This window comes from Symphalangus syndactylus, chromosome 2 (genome assembly GCF_028878055.3).
Source record: "Symphalangus syndactylus isolate Jambi chromosome 2, NHGRI_mSymSyn1-v2.1_pri, whole genome shotgun sequence".
Taxonomy (NCBI): domain Eukaryota; kingdom Metazoa; phylum Chordata; class Mammalia; order Primates; family Hylobatidae; genus Symphalangus; species Symphalangus syndactylus.
The window spans coordinates 18,640,675-18,662,840 of NC_072424.2; the positions used below are offsets into that span (position 1 = coordinate 18,640,675).

The following is a 22,166-nucleotide window of genomic DNA, read 5'->3' on the forward strand; positions in this document are numbered from 1 at the left end:
TACATGTAAAAAAACAGAAGGCACTTTAAAACACCGTTGTTCCTTTAAAGTAGAAATGCATCTAAACTCTCCAAAACAGACGAAATTATTTTACCACCCAGTGAGGAGACACGCAGCATGGCTTGCTCATCTAATTTCTCTGGCCACCCGTGTAGTCTTAACATCTAATCAAATGTTCTCTTCTGTCCTTTAAGCCAATTTAAACCTCCTGTACTCAGAATCATTTTCCATCTCTGATAATTTTGAAATGCCTGAAAACTGAGACAAAGTACCTCTAAGCCTTCCTTCCTGTGTTAGGAACAGTGAGAAAGAGGAGAAAAGAGAAAATGTGGACCATGGGGCATAAGAAAGAATAAATTCATGTCCTTAAAGAACAGTCAGAGCGTTTCACTTCATTTGGCCTGACCATTTCACACCTTCTCCCTGTTCAAAGCTACCACCACCTGCCTAAGGGTCAACAACATTCTCTTGAAAAGAACAGGAACTGGGAAGCAAAACAAACAAACAAAAAAATGCTGTCTCTGCATGCTGCTATCAGTTTAATGCTCAGTGGTACTATTTTACAGATCCCAGAGTTTGTAAAAAGGAGTTCTTGTAAAATACTTACCAACACCACTTCATATCAAGAATAATGTCATAAATGGCATCTGTTAGTGTCTGAACATTCTCAAACTTCATTCCTCGGCTAAAATCCATGCCAAAAGAAAGAAAAAATCTTTAATTTAATCACAGACTTTTTTAAAACTTAAGATATGCTATTTAATGTAGCTTCGAAAAATTAAAAAAATTGTTGCTGTACGTATATGAGGTTAATACTAGTATATATTATATAGGCAATTAGGTAAATGTTTATAGCTAATCTGCATTGTGAAATAAAGCATACTTAAAAACACATTAAAACATACTACAGACATGAGAAGCTTCTTTCCCCACCAAATTTCCAATACTTAGGTAAATTAACCTAAGTTAGAGCCAGGATTACGGCAAAAGAACCTTGCTGTCAGAATACACACGTTAAAGGCACCATCAAAATGATTCACTGGGCCGGGCACATTGGCTCATGCCTGTAATCCCAGCACTTTGGGAGGCCAAGGTGGGCGGATGACTTGAGGTCAGGAGTTTGAGACCAGCCTGGCCAACATGGTGAAACCCCATCTCTATCAAAAAATACAAAAGTTACCCAGGCATGGTGGAGTGTGCCTGTAGTCCCAGCTACTCGGGAGGCTGAGGCAGGAGAATCCCTTGAACCCAGGAAGTGGAGGTTGCAGTGAGCCCAGATCACGCCACTGCACTCCACTTCAGCCTGGGTGACAGAGTGAGACCTGTCTTTAAAAAAAAAAAAAAAGATGCCCTGATTGTTGTTGTTTTCCTCCAGTGAAGTTTACCCATCGAGAAAGAAGTATCACCACCAGACACAAAGAGGAGCCAGCAAGATACCTTTAAGGAAATTCTATTACTTCTGCTAGGCTCAGACCCAAGCAGAAAAGCAATGCCATCAGTTCTTTAGCTGGTGTGATCAAAGCTAAAAGGGAACTCTACATCTCCAAGATCTTTTGGAACAGAATGACTGTAAATATTTTGGAAAGAACTCAAAATTTTAGCCAAAATAATGCCCACATGAAAATTAAAACAAAGTAAATGAATGATATCCTTTTTCTTTCCAACAATGAGGAAAAGAAATTTTTATTCCCAGCAAAGAAGAGAAACTAAGGTCCCTGTGGCAGCATCTACCAAAAACACTGCAATTGATCAACACTATTCTCAGGAAGCCATCTTACCAGTGCTCATGGAAGTCAAACGAAACGTAAGTGAGGTGTGAGTTATTGAAAAGCAACACTTGCTTCAGGTAAGCATCGCCAATAATCTTCTCTCTTCCTGCCTGGTCTACCAAGTTAATAATAACCTATAAGAGCAAAGAAACAGAAAAAATTTAGTTAGATGTTAGAATCACAATGTGGTTTAAAATTTAATTAGATGTTAGAATCACAATGTGGTTTTTAATAATTTGGAATTATGTGTTAGAAATACTTTATAGCCATACTTAGAAATTAATCCACTCAAACATCAATTTTTTTCCTATAAAATTTTCATTTGTTATATATAAGTTTATGAGAATTGACATCAATGACATTAACAGCTTTTCTAATATTTGCAATAACCAATTAGAATGAAATAATGAAAACAAGGTCCTTTGTAACAGCAAATATTTTAGATATCTAGATTTAAAAAGAAATATAGAAAGCCTAAATACTGAACATGATAAAGTGCTGCTGAAGTACATAAGGCATATGATAGAAAACCTGAATAAACAGAAACACATACCATGTTACTAGGCAGCAAGATTCAATATTGTAAAGATTTCAAGTCTCCCCCAATTAATCTATACACTCAACCATCCCAATCAAAATTCAATCAGGATCTGTTAATGAACTTAACAACTCAAAAGTTCATCCGGAAGAGTAAATATGTGGAAAAAATTTGGAAACTAATAATAAAAAAGGGACTCGCCCCATTGGAGAGCAAAACATACTCTAAATCTGTAGCAATTAAAACTGTCACACTAGTGCAGAAATAGATAAGTGACTCAACAGAACAGGAATGGTGGCCCAGAGGCAGACCTATGTAAACACTGAAGAATCTAAGCTATGCTCATGATACCACTGTGGGGCAAATATGGACTAGTCTATAAATGATACTGGGATGTCTATGTGTGGGGTAAGGAGAAACTTACATTAGCTCCCTACATCTCATTAATTATACACAAATAAATTTTAGATGCATTAAGAATCTAAATAGTTTTTCTAGTGATAATAGAGCTAGAAGAAAACTTAGAATAATGCTTCTATAAATGTAGGTTGGAGCATGACCTTCTAAGCATAACTTTAAAAAGTTTTAAGCCTGTGTACCAAATGACAGTATAAGCAAAGGCAAGAAAGCAAAGTGCTACCTAGGAGAATATACCTGCAACATAAAAACCAATAATGCATAGAGTCCTAAATCCAATACGGAAAAAAATGGTAAAGGATACAGAGAAAATCCACATGAAAAAATATACAAATAGCTAATAAACATGAGACTACAATTTCTGAACCTACACTCACTGAGGAGATGACAACTTTAATACTCAAAGAAATGCAACTTAAAACAGAAAATGAGTTTTCACCTATACCTAGGCAAACGTGAATACTAAACACAGACCGCACTGGTCAATATGTGAGGAAATGGGCACTAGCTCCTACTGTTGCTTTAAAACAAATTTTTAAAAAAACCTGGTGTGATCTTTTCAGAAGCAACAGAGTGGTATCACATTTAAATATACATACTGTCTGATCTAACAATTTCATTTCCATAAATTTATTCTATAAAACATACAAGTATCCCAAAATATGTAAAATGCTTTCTGTTCCTAGTCCATGGAGTTTTTAAAAAAGAAAGATATTTTCTGGAGAGTTTTTACAATAGCAAAATAACTAGTATATCCTAAAGGTCCACCAATAGAGAAATGGTTAAACAGCAGCCATGAGATCTTAAACGAAAACAGCTGCACAGTAGTGTATATGGCATAGTTTTGTTTTGACTCACGTTTTTTATTGTGTATATGCATGTGTCAAGGTGGGTTTTTTTGCTGCGGATGACAAATTTGAGTCAACTGACTCATACCTCAGAACAAGTGTGGAGGTAGGACGGTTCCAATATGACTTAATAGTGATTCCCAATACCATTAAGGACATAGGTTCTTTCCATCCCTTTACTCTGCCATTCTTCCCATCTTTTTTATTCTGCCAGCATATCGGCTGATCCTGAGGCTGGTTCCTTCACAGTCTTGAGAGAGCTGTAGCAGTTCCACATCAAACCCAGACACAGCAACCACAGGGGAACTATTGGTTCCTGTATCTCTTATTAGAGCAGAAAACCTGTTCCCAGAAGCCTCCCAGGAGACTTCCCCCACATCACGTATCTCATGGGCTAAATCGAACATACACAGGTCCATGCCTGAACCAATCACTGGTGACCGCAATGGGGCCACCATGGCTGAGTCAGACCGACCGTGGGCCCAACGCCCTGGAAAGTAATTACCCAGGAAAAGGTGGATAAATGAACACTGTTGGGATACTGTTCAAAATCAGGAAGTATCTGCTCAATACACACACCTAGAAAATTGATGTGAATGTCAACAGGGAGCAGGGATGAGTGTGGGAAGCAGTTATTTCCTCTGCTTGCACATCTTAGTATTGTTTTGTTTTATAATTGCGTGTTAAATTTAAAATGTGGTTTATTCGTTATTGTATTTTTATTTTTTAATTGTATTTATTTACTTATTTTGGAGACAGAGTCTCACTCCATCACCCAGGCTGGAGTGCAGTGGTACAATCATGGCTCACTGCAGCCTTCACCTGCTGGGCTCAAGTGATTCTCCCACTTCAGCCTTTTGTGTAGCTGGGACTACAGCCATGTGCCACCAGGCCTGGCTAATTTTTAAATTTTTTTGTAGAGACAGGCTCTATTCTTTATATCTGCTTATAATTACACATATTGCTAATACATGAATTTATTCACACTGAAAGAAATTCAAACGTAAAATAAGGTCAAATCCTTCCTGACCACAACCCAATCCTATGGCCCTCCCTGGAGGTAACTCCTGTTATCAGTTGGGTGTATCCCCATTCAGCCCACATAAATGCATTTCTGTACAAATATGCATGTCATATGTATGTGGACAGAATGGAAGAGAACCAACTGTATGTAAATGACCTAATTTTGTTTTGTGGGATTTTTTAAATGGCTAACATACCATATGCTGTTAAAGTTTTCTCTTCTTACTCCACAAGGTGATTTTAAGATCTTCCCATGTTAGTACACGTGGATCTACCTCATTCTTTTCCATCATTTATATTCAATACTTTAGATGTGCCATGCCTGATTTTCCCACCTACTGTCCTCCTGATGAACAATTAGGTTGTTTCTGTGCTGCAATGAGTGTTCTTGTACATGCCTCCTTGACTGAATATGTTTCTCTCAGATAGATTTAAAAATTTTTTCTATTACAGTTCTAGTTGCTCCATGTCCTCGTCAAAACTTGGTATTCCCTCCACCTTTTTTTTTCTTGAGACAGAGTGTTGCTCTGTCACCCAGGCTGGAGCACAGTGGTATGATCTTGGCTCACTGCAACCTCCGCCTCCTGGGCTCAAGTGATTCTCCCACTTCAGCCTCTTGAGTAGCTGGGACTACAGGTGCATCCCACCATGCCCAGCTAATTTTTGTATTTTTAGTAGAGAAAGGATTTCTCCATGTTACCTAAGCTTCCCAACTTTTTTATGTTAGCCATTCTGGTGTGTTGAGTAATGGCTTTAATTTGCATTTCCCTGACAGTTAATGAAGTGGAGCCCTTTTGCATACATCTACTGACTTTCCGGATATCCTCTTTTGTCCAGCTCTCTTTTGGGTTGTACATCCTTTTGAATAAATTTTTAGGTTTTTTTTTTGAGACGGAATCTCACTCTGTCGTCCAGGAGTATGGTGGCACAATCTTGGCTTACTGCAACCTCTGCCTCCTGGGTTCAAGCAATTCTCCTGCCTCAGCCTCCCGAGAAGCAAGGATTACAGGCACAAGCCGCCATGCCCGGTTTTTTTTTTTTTTTTTTTTTTTTTCAGTAGAGACAGGGTTTCACCATGCTGGCCAGGGTGGTCTCAAACTCCTGACCTCATGATCCGCCCACCTTGGCCTCCCAAAGTGCTGGGATTACAGGCGTGAGCCACCACGCCCAGCAGGCATTTTTAAATATACTCTAGATATGAGACCTTTGTCATACATACACTGAAAAATCTTAAATATCTTCTACCACTTTGTGAACTGCCTTTCCATTCTCTTGTGTCTTAACAAATATAAGTTTTTATTTTAATAAAGCCAAATGTATCAAGTTTTTTTCACTATGGTGTTTTCTAAAGTCCTGTATAACTTTAATAAAATTTTAATAATATTTACAACAGTATTTTAATATTTATAATTTAGTAAAGTTTTAATAAAAACAAATTTAAAGTCTAATTTGTCATTTTTTTCATTAGAGTGTTTTTTAAAAATAAAAACTATTTCCTAGATGGGCATTATACCTCTCATTAAACAACTAATAAAATATGTGATACATAATAATACACTGAAAACATGGGAAGACAATAGTTAGTGCTTTTTAAAGTCCTATTTAAGTCACCAGGTCAAAAAGATGTTCTATTTTTTCTTCTAAAAGTTTTATTGCTTAACCTTTCACATTTAGGTTCATAATCCATCTCAACTGATTTTTGTATAGGGTATATAGGATATCAAAAATTAAAATTACTGGGTTAAGCAGTATGTTTAATTTAATTGATAATACCTGCAAAATGGCTGTACCAACTTATGCTCCTTTAACCAATGTGTGAGAGTTATTTCAAAACCTAAATACTTGCCCCTTTTAACTCTTATCATCAAACCTCATAATTTTTTCAATCTGAGGGTTTGCTATTTCCCTGCTGAGACTTTGTGATTGCCCAAAATTTATATATTAATTTAGGAAGAACTGATATCTATTTAATGTTGAGACTTCCCTTCCAGGAACATAGTATTTTCTCTCCACTTAAGTCAGGTTTTCTGTTGTGTTCTTCAGTAGTTTTTTTCTTTTTTTTTCCTCCATATACATGCTTTTTGTATGTTATTTTAGGCCGTTTCTTCCTATTTCATTTTTGTTGCTGAAAAAAAATGCATTTACCTATTCATTACACATTCCACGGCATTACTCATTCATACTGGTCACTGCTAATGGATAACAGCATTACTATTATATATTCATCTTGTATCAAAATCATTGAACTCGTATCTCACCTACCAGTTTTCAGTTGATTTTGGTTTATACACTTGCATTCTTATATGTGAGTGAATATGAAGGTGAGCAGAGAAAAAAAGATACTGAAAAATACATAACAAGTTATCTCCAGGAGGTTGAACTGTAGGTGGTACTGAGACATGACTTTCATTCCTTGGTCTAGATGCTTCTTAGATTGTTATAATTAATTGATAGCAATCTAACCTCTTCATGCTATCCAAACACAGTCTAAAGTAGCTGACCCTGCCGGGCACAGTGGCACGTGCCTATAGTCCCAGCTACTCGGGAGGCTGAGGAGGGAAGACTGCTTGAGCCCAGCAGTTTGAGTCCAGCCTAGGCAATATAGCAAGACAGTGTCTCTTTTAAAAAAAAAAAAAAAAAAGTAGCTGACTCAATGATTATTCTTAAAGAATATTAAGAAAACTCTTAGCTTAAATGTGTTAAACTTCATGACAAATGCTTTAAAACAAAAAGATAGTTATTTCTAAAGATGAAGGAATATTTTACCACTGTAGATCAAAGCCCACCTGTTTTTTGTAAATGTTCAGTTGTTCTTCGAAATGGGCACAGAAATAGGCAACAGTTTCCTTTTCACCTACAAAGAAGTGATACAAAATCTTTTTTTCCTTCCCATGTTTAAGACATATTAGTGTCTACTCCATCTTTATTCTTACATTTAAATAATTTATTGACAGCCTAAATGAACTAAGATTGTCTAAAACCATCATTTAAAAATGAAATGCTAAGTCAAAGATCTGATTTTTTTTCCAGTTACACTACACTAAAATATATCTGAAAGTGCAAACTATGACATTATGAGATTATTTATATGTCCAGCCTACTTCTCAGAAAAGCTTTCACGTAGTTTATAAGAGAATAAAAACCCCTCTAAAACATTTTAAAAACCAAAGCTTTACTGAATTCTCATAAAGAATACCAACTGAGAGAGAAATATACTTTAACAATTTTTTTAAAATCAAGCTCATTCAGTAATCTAATTAGATTTAAATGACTTAGCTATTCTAAGACTAAAGTTAAAACACTGGAAGAAACAAAATACTCAAGATTTAAAAAAAAAAAACTTTCACAGAAAAATATTTGAGTAAAGGCATCTTATTGATTTTTGGTAGATTCCATCTTAAGCTATTTCCTGCTTCTACAAATATTGGCTAGATTCGCTCCTTTCCAAAGTTAAACATTCAATAAAGTACTCTTCAAAGCAATAGCAATTTAAAATCTCTGAAGTAAGCTGTTTTGCTCTACTGTTAGAGAAATTTTTTATTGTTAAATAAATGACTTAGTCAACTATTTTTACTCCTATGATTATTACATTACTATTACATTTTTCAAATACAAGTTATTGTTTTGAATGAAGTATCTGGCAAAGCAAATCCAAACCTAACAGGTAACTAATTTCTTAAAAACTATTCTCTCTGAAATCATCATTTGCAAACCAAATAATTGACCTGCTTACTTCTGTCCAGCCGCGGTCTTGGGTTATATCGATACCCAACCTGGCTCCAAAAGACAGGCACAGAGCCTCGTGTTTGAACAAATGACAGGGTATGATTATGAACATGAATCAACTGCTCGGTCTCCACATAATTGGCAACATTTCCATTTTTATCCACTCCTCTTCGTTTATAGCGCATTCCTGAAAGAAAATTAAAACAGAAAACAGCAACATTTTTAAAAATTTATTTAGTCTGACTAGATTATGCTTCCTAATCAAATGTATGTCTTCCAGGATAGCCTTGGGGAATCAGTGTGCAACTGCCAAGCAGAACAGTATCAACTTACCCAAAATCATAACTGTATGCTTCATTGTTTTTAACAAGTTGAAGCTCAGTTCCTCTGAACTGAAAGAAAAAGGTTTTCCCAAAGGCACTAGCACACAGGATTTATCACGGTGATACATGCTGTCAGTGGAGTGCCAGTATTCTGAAGCACATCTCAAGTGACTTTCTCTCTTCTATATATGTACCTCCTTTTCCTTCTCATTTTGCTAACTCTCTTATTCACCCCTCTTCAAAAATTTGTCCCCAATTATATCACGGTATTTAGAGTCCCCACGCACTTTGAAGCCAACTGTGTTTCCAAATCCATTATTGTCATTAGCATTTCAACACATCTGCAGCTTTTCCATTCTCGCCTGGATTTGATTTGCATGCTATTACAGCCCTCCACTCACCTGCTCTGTGCCTACTTCGGCGTGAAATGAGAGCCACTAGAAATCGTGGGTGAATATCATCTACACAGGTGGACTCCTGAGGGGGGGTCTCTGGGCTGCTTTTCTCATCATCAGATGATTCGGTATAATTAACCACAAGTTCTTCAATCTGCACAAAACCTTGGATCATGGGGATAATCCAAAAGTCCACATCTGGAGTCTGAAAACAAAATGAACATCATATTGTTTCTATTCTGTACAGCACTGCTACTTTCTTAAACCCAAACAGTAGTCAGCACATATTTCTCAGTTTCTTAGAAGCAGAAACCTTCCATTATTCAACCATATTTTCTGCTTATTGAAGAACACCACGTAAGCAAGGGACAGTGGAGGTCTTTCCTTTTCTTTATGGTGAACACAGCCTAAGAGCCAGGCTGCCTGGATACAAATCCAAGCTCACCATTTATTAACTCACTGAGGGGAGTCACCCTCGCCGTCGCTGTCCTTCTCTGTGAAATAGTAACAACTACTTCACGAAATTGTGAAAATTAAATGGATAATACACGTAGTGTTTAGCACAGTGCCTGCCATATGGGAAGTATTTAACAAATGTTTATGATTATGACTCTCAACTCCCAATTGTATTAAGGCTTTAATAAAATACAACCAACTCTGATCACTTTATTATGAAACACATAGGTCGACTTTATTTTCTGGCTTAGAAAAAAAAATCTCAATTCCTGAAGCTTCAATCTAAGTAATAAATGAAACAAACAAAAAAAAAAACCCATTTCATAAATGTCTTATCTTAAAATGTCATCCAACATAATTAGGAGAGTATTGATTAAAGATTTCTTCTTCTGGTCAGTTGCAGTGGATCAAAGCCTGTAATCCCAGCACTTTAGGAGGCTGAGGCAGGCGATTCACTTGAGGCCAGGAGTCTGAGACCAGCCTGGCCAACATGGTGAAACCCCGTCTCTACTAAAAATACAAAAAATTAGCTGGGCATGGTGGCACAAGCTGTAATCCCAGCTACTTGGGAGGCTGAGACGGGAGAATCACTTGAACCTGGGAGGTGAGCTGAGATCATGCCACTGCACTCCAGCCTGGGCGACAGAGAGAGACTCTGTCTCAAAAAAACAAATAAATAAAATAAAGATTTCTTCTTCTGTCTCTTTTAGACTAAGAAGACAGATTTCTCAACTTACTGCCTGCAGAGACAGTAAAGGATAAAAATGCTCCAGAGAGTTCTTCTTTGTCCTACTTTCTCTCTTATCTCCGTAAGTGTACCCAGCCTTAATCTCAGCATCTACTTCAAATCCACCTCTTCTTCCATCACCAAACACTCCAGGTCCTATCTCAGTTTTGTTTTGTTTTGTTTTATGGAGCCTGCAGATAGGATCTTAGGAAGGTGGCTAAAGTTGAAAATAGTGAGATAAAGGATCTACCTGCATTCTTATCACCGTTCCCATTATTTGTATTTCTGTTCTAGCAATAAATGCAAAACTCTTCACAGGCATAGAGAAATTTATGCTGCCAAATGTCACCTTTGAATATGACAACTTCAAGTCATCAGTTTTAAATGGTAATGTAAAAGCATTCTGACAAAAACTCAGCAAAACATGTTAGAGCTCGATATTGTCAGCACACAGGACAAATGCTCATTACAGATTCCCCTGCTTTTCTCCTCTACCACTGGGTTTTGGTGGTCACAGTTTGATCAGCATTGCAAACGGAGGTAAGAACAATCTCAGGCCTCATTCTCCATAGAGGCAATTGATGGATATCTAGCGAAGACACCACTAGATTATGTGAAAATCATTGATACTAACCACCACTAAGGGGGAGAAACCAAAAGGAAAAGGTCTGAAATTTCTGAAAGGTTAAAAGATAATATATGACTTTATTCACCTATTTGCCTACTTTGTTTAGTGTCTAAAAGACAAGTGGCACATAACAGGCCTTCCATAAATATTTGTTGATTGAATGAATTGTCTTTAGACAGTCAATTTTCCAACATACATGACCAAGAAAAGGAAAAAAGTAATCATCAAACCAGAGGAACTTCATGCAATCATCTCATCATATTTTGTATCTTCCCTCAATCAAATACTGGTAGTACAGCAATGGCCTCAGAGATTTGGCTATTCCAATTCCCAGATAGAAAACAGAGGTCCGGCGAAGGTAAAAAAAAAAAAAACTGGTACCATTGCAGGAAAACTGGGCGTGAACATTCCCAATGGGTAGAAAGAAAATACCTCTTTTGCAGGAACTCTACGAACATGAGTTCCACAGCCTTAACTTACCATTATCCTATGAGAATGTGCTAAAAAGACAGGCCTGTGACGAGGCAGTGGAATTGTAAACTGCCTTAAAATAATGCCTTGGTTTTCCTGGCTAAATGATTCCCATTCCATAGGGGAAAACATAGTGATCTTTAAAAATGTATCTTAATATAATTAAAAAACATTTGCGTAACAATTATAACCAGACGTTTTAGAAACAAACAGACCAATTTCAGTAGGGTTAGGAAATTTTAGAAACAACTACTCACACCAATCTCAGTAAGATCTTGTATCATGTATTTATTCCAAAAAAATCGGTCATCAACCTAGAAAAGGTGCAGAAACAATAGTTCAGAAACACATTATTTCAGTTTTCCTATAAAAGCCAAAACAGGCCATCACTTCTTCCCAAGGGTAAACCCTGCTCTACGAGCTGTGAGTGGTACCTTCTGCCAGAGGGGCCGACTGTCCCTCTCTCCAGTGCTCTGCCTCTGCACCGAATTGGTCAGGTCATAGGTCAAGCTATAATAAAAGGATTCTGAGTCCATGAACATCTTCAGCAACTCTTCAAGTAATCTCCTCTCCAACTTCTCCTTCTCTTTACTTTCCTTAACCTATAAGAAATTAATCTACTATTACTACAGAAATTAAATGTAAAGTAGTCTGGGGATAACACATAAATTCCTAAGACAGAAGTGAAAATAATCCCAAGGGCATAAGGAGATGGTGCTTCAATACAACAAATGGTTTGAAAATAAATTTTCTGAATGGAGAATTATCTCTCCATTTAAAACTAATCAAAGATGAATTCAAAGCCCATATCAATTAAACTCTTACTTTCTTTTTATTAGGAGCAGACACATTGGATTTAATATGCGTAAAGGTCTTCAGTAGAAACTTTGAGTCATCAGGAGATGGTATGATCTTCTCTGGTTTGTTAATACCAAAATGATGCTTCTTACAGAGCTAAATAGGAAGAGAAAGATGATTTGTTATTACTAATATCTGCTTGTTAAATGTTCGAGTGCAAAAGTGAATGCTACTGCTCAGGCATTCTGATTAACAGTAAACCTCAAGAGTTAGAAAAATTATCAAGCAGACAATTGATGGCAAACACAGCTATGAGTCCCATGATGAGAAAGCTACAGCAGAGGATAAAACACAAAGAACACAGGGCAGGATATACTTAGGATTTAGTGGTGGAAAATTCAGGTTAGGCTCATAATCGGTTCTCTTCTAACATAATCGAAGAGTGAAATGTTCTGGCTGAGGTTATTAATGCTTTGGAAATTAGTACCTAAGAATTTAAAAATTGCAAAATGCACATTTGCTGTGCTTCAGGGTTATGACTTCGCAGGTATCCGTGCTAAATACTGATGCTAATTGAGTGTTTTGGTTCAGAAGATGGCTTAAGAGCCTGCTCTAGTGGGAACCCTAAAAGCTGGACATTTCAACCACTCCCTCTCCTCCTGCACTCACATGCACTAATGAAATCAGCTTAATAACATACGCTTTGGGTCCAGAGATTAGTTAAATTTGAAGAAGCAGTAATTAGGGGCTGCAGGAGAAGTGCCGCACAGCTGACAAGGATAAGGAAGGGCGTGGGAGGGTGAATATGGCTGTGTTAAGAGAAGAGAAGGCACAGAAGGTTCTAAAGAAGGCTACCTGATTAAAGTTGAGGGATTTACATATAATTTCATGTAGCTCAGCAAACAAAGCAAATATTCTGAAATGTACACACAAATTCTGTTAACAATATGCAGACCAATTCCATTTTTTCAACAAACTAGTTTCATTGCTACACTAAGTAGGAGACTCTTAATAAGAACTAATAGTTACTAAATGCTTATTATCATCAGTGTGTTACAAAATAACTATTAACATGATAAAATGAGAAGAAAAGTGAGTCTAAGCTTTGATTATTTAAGAGAGAGAGCGAATCCCTGTTTTATCAAATTTGGAAGTAGAAACAAATAACTGGACCAAATTTTCATGTGCAATGGAATCTCCAGATGATTTCAAGCCTTTTCAAAATTATGGCTATCAGAAACTGTCCACACGGGTTTCACACCATGATTACAGCTTTAAGCTGCTCCTGCCCTACCATTAGAGACAAGGGAACTAAAGATGAGGGAGAAAAGCTTTATACTCCTACTACCAGAACAGCTCACTTTATTTCCCTTCAAATAAGCAGAACTAGCAAGAATTCGAGGTGACAGGGAAGGAGAGAAGATAGAACCAAGTGTATGGACACGGCACCCCTCTTTCTGTGATCGTTTCCGTCAGCACACAGGCCCATCCTCCTCTGCTCCTCTCCTCTGCACACCCCCGCGCGACTCCTCTTCCTCAGCCACTGCTGTCCTCTTACTCACTTCTGCACTCCTCACTGCCTCCAGCTCCACTCCTCCCATTCTCTCCCCAACTCGCCCCCAACCCCACCCCCGATTTGGCTTTCACCCCTACCACTCTCCCAAGCTGCTGTCATGATCAATGACCTCCACTTTGCTAAATCCAATGCTCTTGGTTAACCTCTCCGTAACATCTGAGTCCCTCCCTCATCCTACAACACACGGCTTCACCTGGCTCCCACTGGTCACTCCTCCTCTGCCGCTTTGAGTGGTTCCTTTCCAGCCTCCTGCTTGATGTCTAGGTGCCCCAAGCTTCGGTCCCTCATCCCCTTCTCGTCTGCATTCACTCCCTCAGTGATTTCATCCAGACTCATGGATTCCAATACTGTCCATATGCCAACCCCACCTTCCCAAATGTTTATTTCCAGCCCAGCTCTCTCCCAAAACTCCAGCCTCAAATATCCCAACATTTCCACTGGGATGTCTACCAGACATCTCAAACTCAGCACGTCCAAAACCAGAGGCCGAGGCAGGATCTTTGTCTTGTTGACTCCTACCTCCAGTGCCTTAGCAATGGCTGCCATTGGAGCTTTCACGACCATCACTCCCCTTCTCCCATGAACACATCGCACACACCCCACCCTCCTTGATACAGCATCACTGGGGCAGCAGAGCAGCAGTTTTAAAAAGATGCTCTCCCTTTGGTCTCCTGCTACTACTTTGCTTGTGGCACTAGGCAACTGCTGGCTAGCAATTTTTATATAAAATGTTAGTGATTAGTCATGTGAATAACTCTTTTAAAAACCTGAAAACATGCTTACTTGCTCAAAATCGAGCTACAGATTGTTACAATTTTAGTATTCAAAACGGGATACACAAACATAGCCATTCTTTTTTTTTTTTTTTTTTTTTTTGAGACAATTTCACTCTTGTTGCCCAGGCTGGAGCGTAATGGTGCAGTTTCGGCTCACCACAACCTCCGCCTCCTAGGTTCAAACAATTCTCCTGCCTCAGCCTCCCGAGTAGCTGGGATTACAGGCATGCACCACCATGCCTGGCTAATATTGTATTTTTAGTAGAGACACGGTTTCTCCATGTTGGTCAGGCTGGTCTCGAACTCCCAGCCTCACATGATCTGCCCGCCTCGGCCTCCCAAAGTGCTGGGATTATAAGCGTGAGCCACCGCGCCCGGCCAACATAATCGTTCTTTAAGAGCACTCAAGCCAGCAAAAATTTCCCCCCAGGAATCTATCAAAGGTCCGCTATTTCAAGTAAATGTGCAACAGCACACCTAGTCTGCACCCAGGTTTTCCTCACTCAGAAAGACAGAGTCCATTGTTCTCTTCAAGGTTAGTTTCTGGGATTAGGACCTGGGCTCATCATTCACCCCTTTCCTTTGTCCCAACCTCTAATAGCCCCTTTCCTAGCACCTTGTGACATGTTTACACAAGTGAGACTCTTCTTTTAAATTCATTCCTCAAACATGGAATCCACTCTGAGAGCCAGCAGGGTACAGTGTCCCAGCCACTGGAACTGTAAGGACTATAGTCTGATTGGGGCAGGTCAAGGAGTAAAGGCTCCGATGACACTGCTTAGGCCTCCTAACTCTCGGAATGAGAAAACACTCCCTGCTGTCTCTTTCTCTGGTCCCCATGACAACAGTCTCTCGGGGTCCTTCCCCATCTCTGGCTGTTCCTTCTCAGTCTCCTTTGTGGGTGTATCTTTCTTCTCTAAAACTGATGGTATTCCCAGCGTTCTACCCTTAACTCTCTTCTCAGTCTTCATGCTCCATCTAGAAAATGTCACCCTCTTTCCTCGTTTATAACTACTAGTACGTTTGCTAACTCCATTCTTTTGCCCTAATCTCAAGACTGATACATGTGACGTCTCCCCCACACTGAGACACACTAGACCCTCAAACTCAGCATCTCTAGAACTGAGCAACATCTGCTCCCCAAATATTGTTCCTTCTCTGGTATGCCCTATTTCAGGTAATGACTGCACCACCCACTGGATCATTTAAGCATGAAACCTTGGAATCATCTTCCATCATTCTCCTTCTCTAAGTCTCTCCTATCAACCCCAACCACTTCATGCCCATTGCTATAGTGTTGATTCAGATCCCTATCTTTTGCCCAGACCAGTACTTCTTCATGGAAGTGCTACTGGCATGGCACACAAGAGATGTTCTATGCAGGATTATCCAACTCAGTACAGACACTCAAACAGCTCCCGTCATGATCTAGGCAGTTCCACCTGAGCACCAGTCCTCAAGTGCTAAGCATGGCCCCAGGATCCCATCTCCCATGAAGCCCTGTTAGTCCTCTTTACTGTGTAGGGGCCAAATTCCCACCTGCTACTGTCTGCTTCTAGATGCAGACCCAGAAAGGCCTATGGCTTCAGTCTGATCTACTTTAAAAAATGCTTATTCTCTAAGCTTGGCATTTCCTTCCTGCCTGCCTGCCTTCCTCTCTTCCTGCCTTCCTCCCTTCCTCCTCCCCTCCCCCTCCCCCTTCCTTCTTTCCTTTCCTTCCTTCCTTCTTTCCTTCTTTGAGACAGAGTCTCACTCTGTCGCCCAAGCTAGAGTGCAATGGCGTGATCTCAGCTTGCTGCAACCTCCGCCACCCAGATCCAAGCGGTTCTTCCACCTCAGCCTCCCGAGTAGCTGGAACTACAGGCACGTGCCACCATGCCTGGCTAAGTTTTGTATTTTTAGTAGAGACAGGGTTTCACCATGTTGGCCAGGCTGGTCTTGAACTCCTGACCTCAAGTTATCTGCTCGCCTCAGCCTTCCAAAGTGTTGGGATTACAGGCATGAGCCACCACACCTGGTCTTTTCTATTTTTATTTCTTTTATCTACCCTCATCCTGGGCTTGAAACAGAGTTAATATAAGCCCATCATCCCTTAACTTCCTTATGTACAATTCCAAAATCCAAAGAACTCTAAAACCTGAAAGTATATCTTTTAAGTTAAAAACTCATTTAATGGCAAAGCATGCCCTGAACTGATATGAAGATACTGATAATCATCACTTACCTCCCTTAGTATGAATATTCATACCATTCTTTAAGAAACAATAATGTGTTTTATTGTGGGGTAATGCTCCAGAACCACTTTAGAGGGTAGAAAATACAGGGAATAACCTTTCAAAAACCCCAAAAAACTTGAATTCTAAAACAAATATGGCCCCAAGAAGTTCAGATAAGGATTGTGGATCTGTATAACAAAGTTCAAACTCACGGAAACACCTTCACTGGAAGGCTTTCTCTGTCTCTTAAAAGTGATTTTTTCTAAATAAAAATTTAAAATTACTGGCCAGGTGCAGGGGCTCACACCTATAATCCCAGCACTTTGGGAGGTAAAGGCAGGTGGATTGCTTAAGCCCAGGTATTCAAGACCAGCATGGGTAATATAGTGAGACCCCATCTCTTCAAAAAATAGAAAAAAAAAATTAGCCGGGGGTGGTGGAACATGCCTGTAATCCCAGCCACTTGGGGGGCTGAAGGCAGGTGGATCGCGCCACTGCATTCCAGACCGTGTGACAGAGCGAGACCCTGTCTCAAACAAATAAATAAATGAGATTACCATAAATGCAAACATTTCCAATGAGTATGTTAGAATCTGCTACACAGTTACCTTTAGAAAAAAAAGTATAGAGCACTACCTTTCTGAAAAGGTTAAATTCAGTCCTGACAAAAAAACAGGGATAGAGAAAATTACTTCTTAGGATTCCTTCCCAGTCCTAAGGTATTTTGTTTACACAGAGCCCCAGGGATTACAATGCATAGCACTGGCAACAGGATCACCTTCCCTTTTCCAGAGGCCCAGCCAGTTCTGTGTGGTATGTGGTTAGGTCCTTATCACAACTCTGAAACATGCGATCTCAAAAAGAAAACACCACAGCCACAAGCTCCACAGCACTTCCCTAGCTTTTAAATTATGCTTGCAACTTACACCTTGTGACTGAGACTAAGGGTTGATGTTGCTGCTGCCATTTAAGAAAAGGGACATAAATAATTTTATGTGAAAAGCTGGTATCTACATCCACCTGAAGCTAAAATTTTAAACAGATGTCTGATGGAAACTAAATACGGAAAATGATGTGGTTATCTATTAAGGCAATGAGATACGCAAGTAAGATATGCAGACATGGAACATAAGCCTATATAACTTTAAAGGGTATTTTTTTTCTAAAGAAGCAACATCTATGTCCTCATTGTTTAAACCATTACAGATTCTTCATACCCTTATACAGATTTTTAATTTTTCTTTTTTAGAGACAGGGTCTCACTCCACCATCTAGGCTAGAGTGCCGTGGTGCAATCACAGCTCACTGCAGCCTCAAACTCCAGGGCTCAAGCAATCCTCCTGCCTCAGCCTCCTGAGTACCTGTGACTACAGGTACACACCAATACGCCCAGCTAATTTTTAAATTTTTCATAGAGACAGGGTCTTGCTATGTGGCCCAGGCTGGTCTCAAACTCCTGGCCTTAAGCAATCCTCCCACCTCGCCGCCCCCCGCCCCCAAAGTGCTGAGATTACAGGCAAAGTCAGTCTCTCTCTCTCTCTCTCTCTCTCGGGCAGATCACAAGGTCAGGAGATCAAGACCATCTAACCAAGCAAACACAGTGAAACCCCATCTCTGCTAAAAATACAAAAAATTAGTCGGGTGTGGTGGCATGCACCTGTAGTCCCAGCTACTCGGGAGGCTGAGGCAGGAGAATCGTTTGAACCTGGGAGGCAGAGGTTGCAGTGAGCCGAGATCGCGCCACTGCACTCCAGCCTGGGCGACAGAGTGAGGCTCCGTCTCAAAAAAAAAAAAAAAAAAAAACAAAAAAAAACAGTCTGGCAGTTCCACAAAAGGTTAGAGTTACCGTATGACCCAGCAATTCCATTGCTAGGTACACACCCAAGAGAGATAAAAACAAATATACCACCAAGAACTTGTATGCAAAATGGCTTATAATAGCATTATTCGTAAAAGCTAAAAGGTGGAAACAACTCAAATGTCCACCAACTGATGAACAAATAAATAAAATGTGACATACTCATACAAGGAATTACCTGGCAATAAAGAAGAATAAAGTACTGCTACACACTACAACTGGCATGAACCTTAAAAGCTATGCTAGGTGAAAGAAGTCCATCACAAAAGGCCACGTGGTGTATTATTCCGTTTGTATGAGATGTCCAGAATAGACAAATATTTATAGAGACAGAAAGGAGATCAGTGGTTGCATGGTGCTGGGGAGCTAGAGTTTGGGAGGAAATGAGGAGTGGCTGCTAACGAAGATGGGGTTTTTTCGGAGGATGATGAAAGGTTCTAAAAGTGATTGTGGTGATAACCACATGACTCTGAATACACTAAAAACCATTGACTTACATACTTTAAATGGGTGAACTATATGGTATTTGAATTATGGTATGTGAATTATTTTTTTTAATTGGCAAATAAATAAGGCATATATTTGAGATAAAAAGACAACAGAGGCAGAAAACTAGAAATTCTATTAGTATCTGTCTCTGAAATAAGATTGCTTCTGCTCCAATTACAGAACACAGACTTAGGCTTTAGCAAATCTGGGAACAATGACCACATTAAAGGATGCTGCTGGAATAAATGCAGATTATTCAAAGTGATACACAGACATCCAAATCAGAAAGTCATACTAAGGAGAAATAAGTAGTTTTGTTTAACAAAGTCTTCTTATGTTCTTAAAAAAATAATAAGACTAGAGGGAAATATGTAAAAGTGCAAAACAGAAAAACTATTCTGAAACATGTGAAAGTAACACTGGCCCTCCAAGGAGCCTAGGCACAAATGGAAACACCCACCAAAACTCAGTAGAATATTGATAACAATTATTTCCAAGTGGAGGAATTTTTTTTCTTCTCTTTTACAATTTACTGTATAACCAAAAAACACAATTTAAAAAGGATTAAGCTTCTAAAAACTCTTTTAAATTGAGTTATATGGAAATTGAAATAGATACCAATATTTAAATTAACATGTTAAAAAATAAAGTTGTGATTTTCAACATGTGGTTCTTTGCCCTTCCTGTTGTTCACTGTTGCAAAGTTCCTTCACCATAAAACAGGATTAAAAGGAAAGAAAAAATGACAAAAGTGCAAATTTCTAAAATTTTAATCTTTTGAGAGAAAGGTGTACCAAACTATTCACTGAGATAGGACCTGGAAATACTTTCTCTGTAGTTACTTTTACTCCTAATTAGCAAGAGTCGTTACATATATTCAGCTCTTAAAGTGAACCACCATCTTGCTGCTCCTGAGAAGTGCGGTAGTTTATACTGTACAGCCCAACAGCTGTAAAAATAATTAGGTCAATGAAGGAAACCTCACTTTCCTTTTTATTTGAATATAATCTCTTTCCCTTAGACCATCGAGAGAGAAAAAAGGGAAAGTATGAAGAATAAAGAAGTTCTTAAAGCTTAGATAATATTCACACTTTTGCCCTTAAAGACTCCATGTAAATGTTAGTTCCTAAAGCCATCTTGGTTTTTTCCCTTTTTATTGAATAGTCAGCTACTAGTCTCAAAAATGTTACAGATTGGTGGCCATGAAGGACATCAGACCACCTCCCTGAAAGGCCTAATAAAGGTCCCAACCTTTTCTGGATGATGTGTGACATTTAATTTCCCCAGAACTGGGAGTGCCAAATATGCAAATCATGACTGGCGGATGGATAAAGTGCTGGGCAGGCTGGTTCCCGGCTCTAAATCAAACTGCCAGAGACCCCAGTCTTAGTGCTCAAACCTGAATGCCAGGCCAAAGGGGTGCCCACCCTCAAGGGAAAGGTCTGTGATAACAGGCCATCCTGATCTTTCGATGTGTCAGCAAAACCATCCAAAAGACATTGCCAGCAAATTTATTGGCTTAGGAAACTAATAGGATTTTTGCTAGTCTGGCTGCTCTTCACCCAGAAAAAATGCAAACAAAAACTGCAAACATCTGCTTTTAATAGGCCTAATTGCCACCTAGGTTTTTTGTCTCTTGATCAGCAATAGTGAATAGTGTTCTAGCATAAGTACCAATAAAAGGAGAATAAGAACTTCAAACTTTTTTCGATTCCTGTAACAAATAATTAATATCAGAGTCTGCTTAAATTCATTTTAATGTTTCTTAAAATTTGATTGTCAAACTTCCAGTGACACTTGAAGCATAAAAATGGTTTTATTTTTACTTATTCTTATGGCAATTTAATCCTGTCCCCAAAGTTCCTCCCCAAGAACTCTACATGGAAAAACATGTGTTGAGTTGTGGGGTAGTGTGTGCTTTGCTGTTACCTGCTGTTCAGGTAACAGGGCAGCAGCTCAGCAGAATTATACAGGACCAGGCAGCCTGAGTCTAGATCCAGGCCCCACCTGTGCCAGCTGTGTGACTTAACCCTTGCCAGGCCTCCTTTATTTGTTTTTGTTTTCTGAAATCCATTCACTCATTAATTTTTTTTTTTTTTCCACAAGACAAGGTCTGGCTATGTCGCCCAGGCTGGTCTCGAACCCCTCAGCTCAAGCAATCCTCCAGCCTCAGCCTGTCAAAGACAGGAGCCACCCACCTAGCTGCCTTTATTTGTAGTAATGTCTACCTCATATGGTGGTCTTGGGGACTAAATATTATCATCTATGTAATACACAGGGCCCGCCTGGCACATCACATAGTGAACAAAACAGTCGGAGTGATGACAATTCCTAGGCGTCAAATCCCCATACTGAGAGCAAACAGGACATAAATGCTTTCATGGGTTAATTCTACTAGGAGGCAGCACCTTGTGGTAAAAAAACACTAGCCCTAGGCAATCTCATTATTTCGTCCTTAAATCACTCTACTTGCGCACTTGAGCTCTTCTCTGGAAAATAAAGAGATTACATTAGATGAGTGACTCTTCTTTTTAAAAAACTTTCTTTGTAAATTGTAATACAGTAATATATGCTTAGAAAAACTTCAAGAAATGCAGCAAAAGAGGATATAATAAGAGGTCTCCTTTTCTTAACTCACTCCTTTTCCCTAAGAAGTTTTCAAACTGTACTGTGCAGAGCCCTAGGGCACCCTAGAAATAGAAGGTGGCTTCCCAGGAGAGATCAAGCGGACAGAGCCCCAGGGATTCCCCCAACACTACTTCAGCCACGGCGGCCCTGCTTTTATGTGTCTTCTATACTAGAGTTCATAGATTTTGAGATAAGGGTTCCACTACTAAAATGAAGTTGGAAAATCTTAGGATTAAATTATTTTTAAAACATTACCCAGCTCTACAAATGTAAGTTTCTGGTCTACTGAACCAAATCCTCATATTTGCTATTACATTTATATCAGGTTTCCACATAACTTCCCTTTATTTCACCTACCTCTAGCTCAAGATCCTGAGGTTCCATTTCAGAAAGTGAGAGCACAGCAATTTTGGTAACTTTACAGACCTCATGATCTCCTGGGAGTTTGCCCACCAATGCTTTCTGGCGAATTAGAATAAGCCACCATGGAAGATCTGAAAGAGG

General features: G+C 39.2%; 1 protein-coding gene across 3 annotated transcripts in view; it reads right to left on the reverse strand.

Annotated features, from left to right (window-relative positions):
* The window catches only part of INPP5F (inositol polyphosphate-5-phosphatase F), a 102,716-nt gene that overhangs the window by 23,916 nt on the left and 56,634 nt on the right, over nucleotides 1–22,166 (reverse strand). For 2 of the 3 annotated variants that reach the window (XM_055247182.2, XM_055247191.2), the window contains exons 3-11: nucleotides 22,020–22,156; nucleotides 12,147–12,275; nucleotides 11,756–11,923; nucleotides 11,579–11,635; nucleotides 9,046–9,244; nucleotides 8,329–8,508; nucleotides 7,382–7,449; nucleotides 1,779–1,903; nucleotides 608–685 (exon numbers count right to left, since the gene is read on the reverse strand). In XM_055247182.2, coding sequence (XP_055103157.2) covers nucleotides 608–685; nucleotides 1,779–1,903; nucleotides 7,382–7,449; nucleotides 8,329–8,508; nucleotides 9,046–9,244; nucleotides 11,579–11,635; nucleotides 11,756–11,923; nucleotides 12,147–12,275; nucleotides 22,020–22,156 — 1,141 coding nt within the window. The remainder of the gene's footprint in view (nucleotides 1–607; nucleotides 686–1,778; nucleotides 1,904–7,381; nucleotides 7,450–8,328; nucleotides 8,509–9,045; nucleotides 9,245–11,578; nucleotides 11,636–11,755; nucleotides 11,924–12,146; nucleotides 12,276–22,019; nucleotides 22,157–22,166) is intronic. The other variant, XM_055247201.2, reaches the window with a different exon arrangement.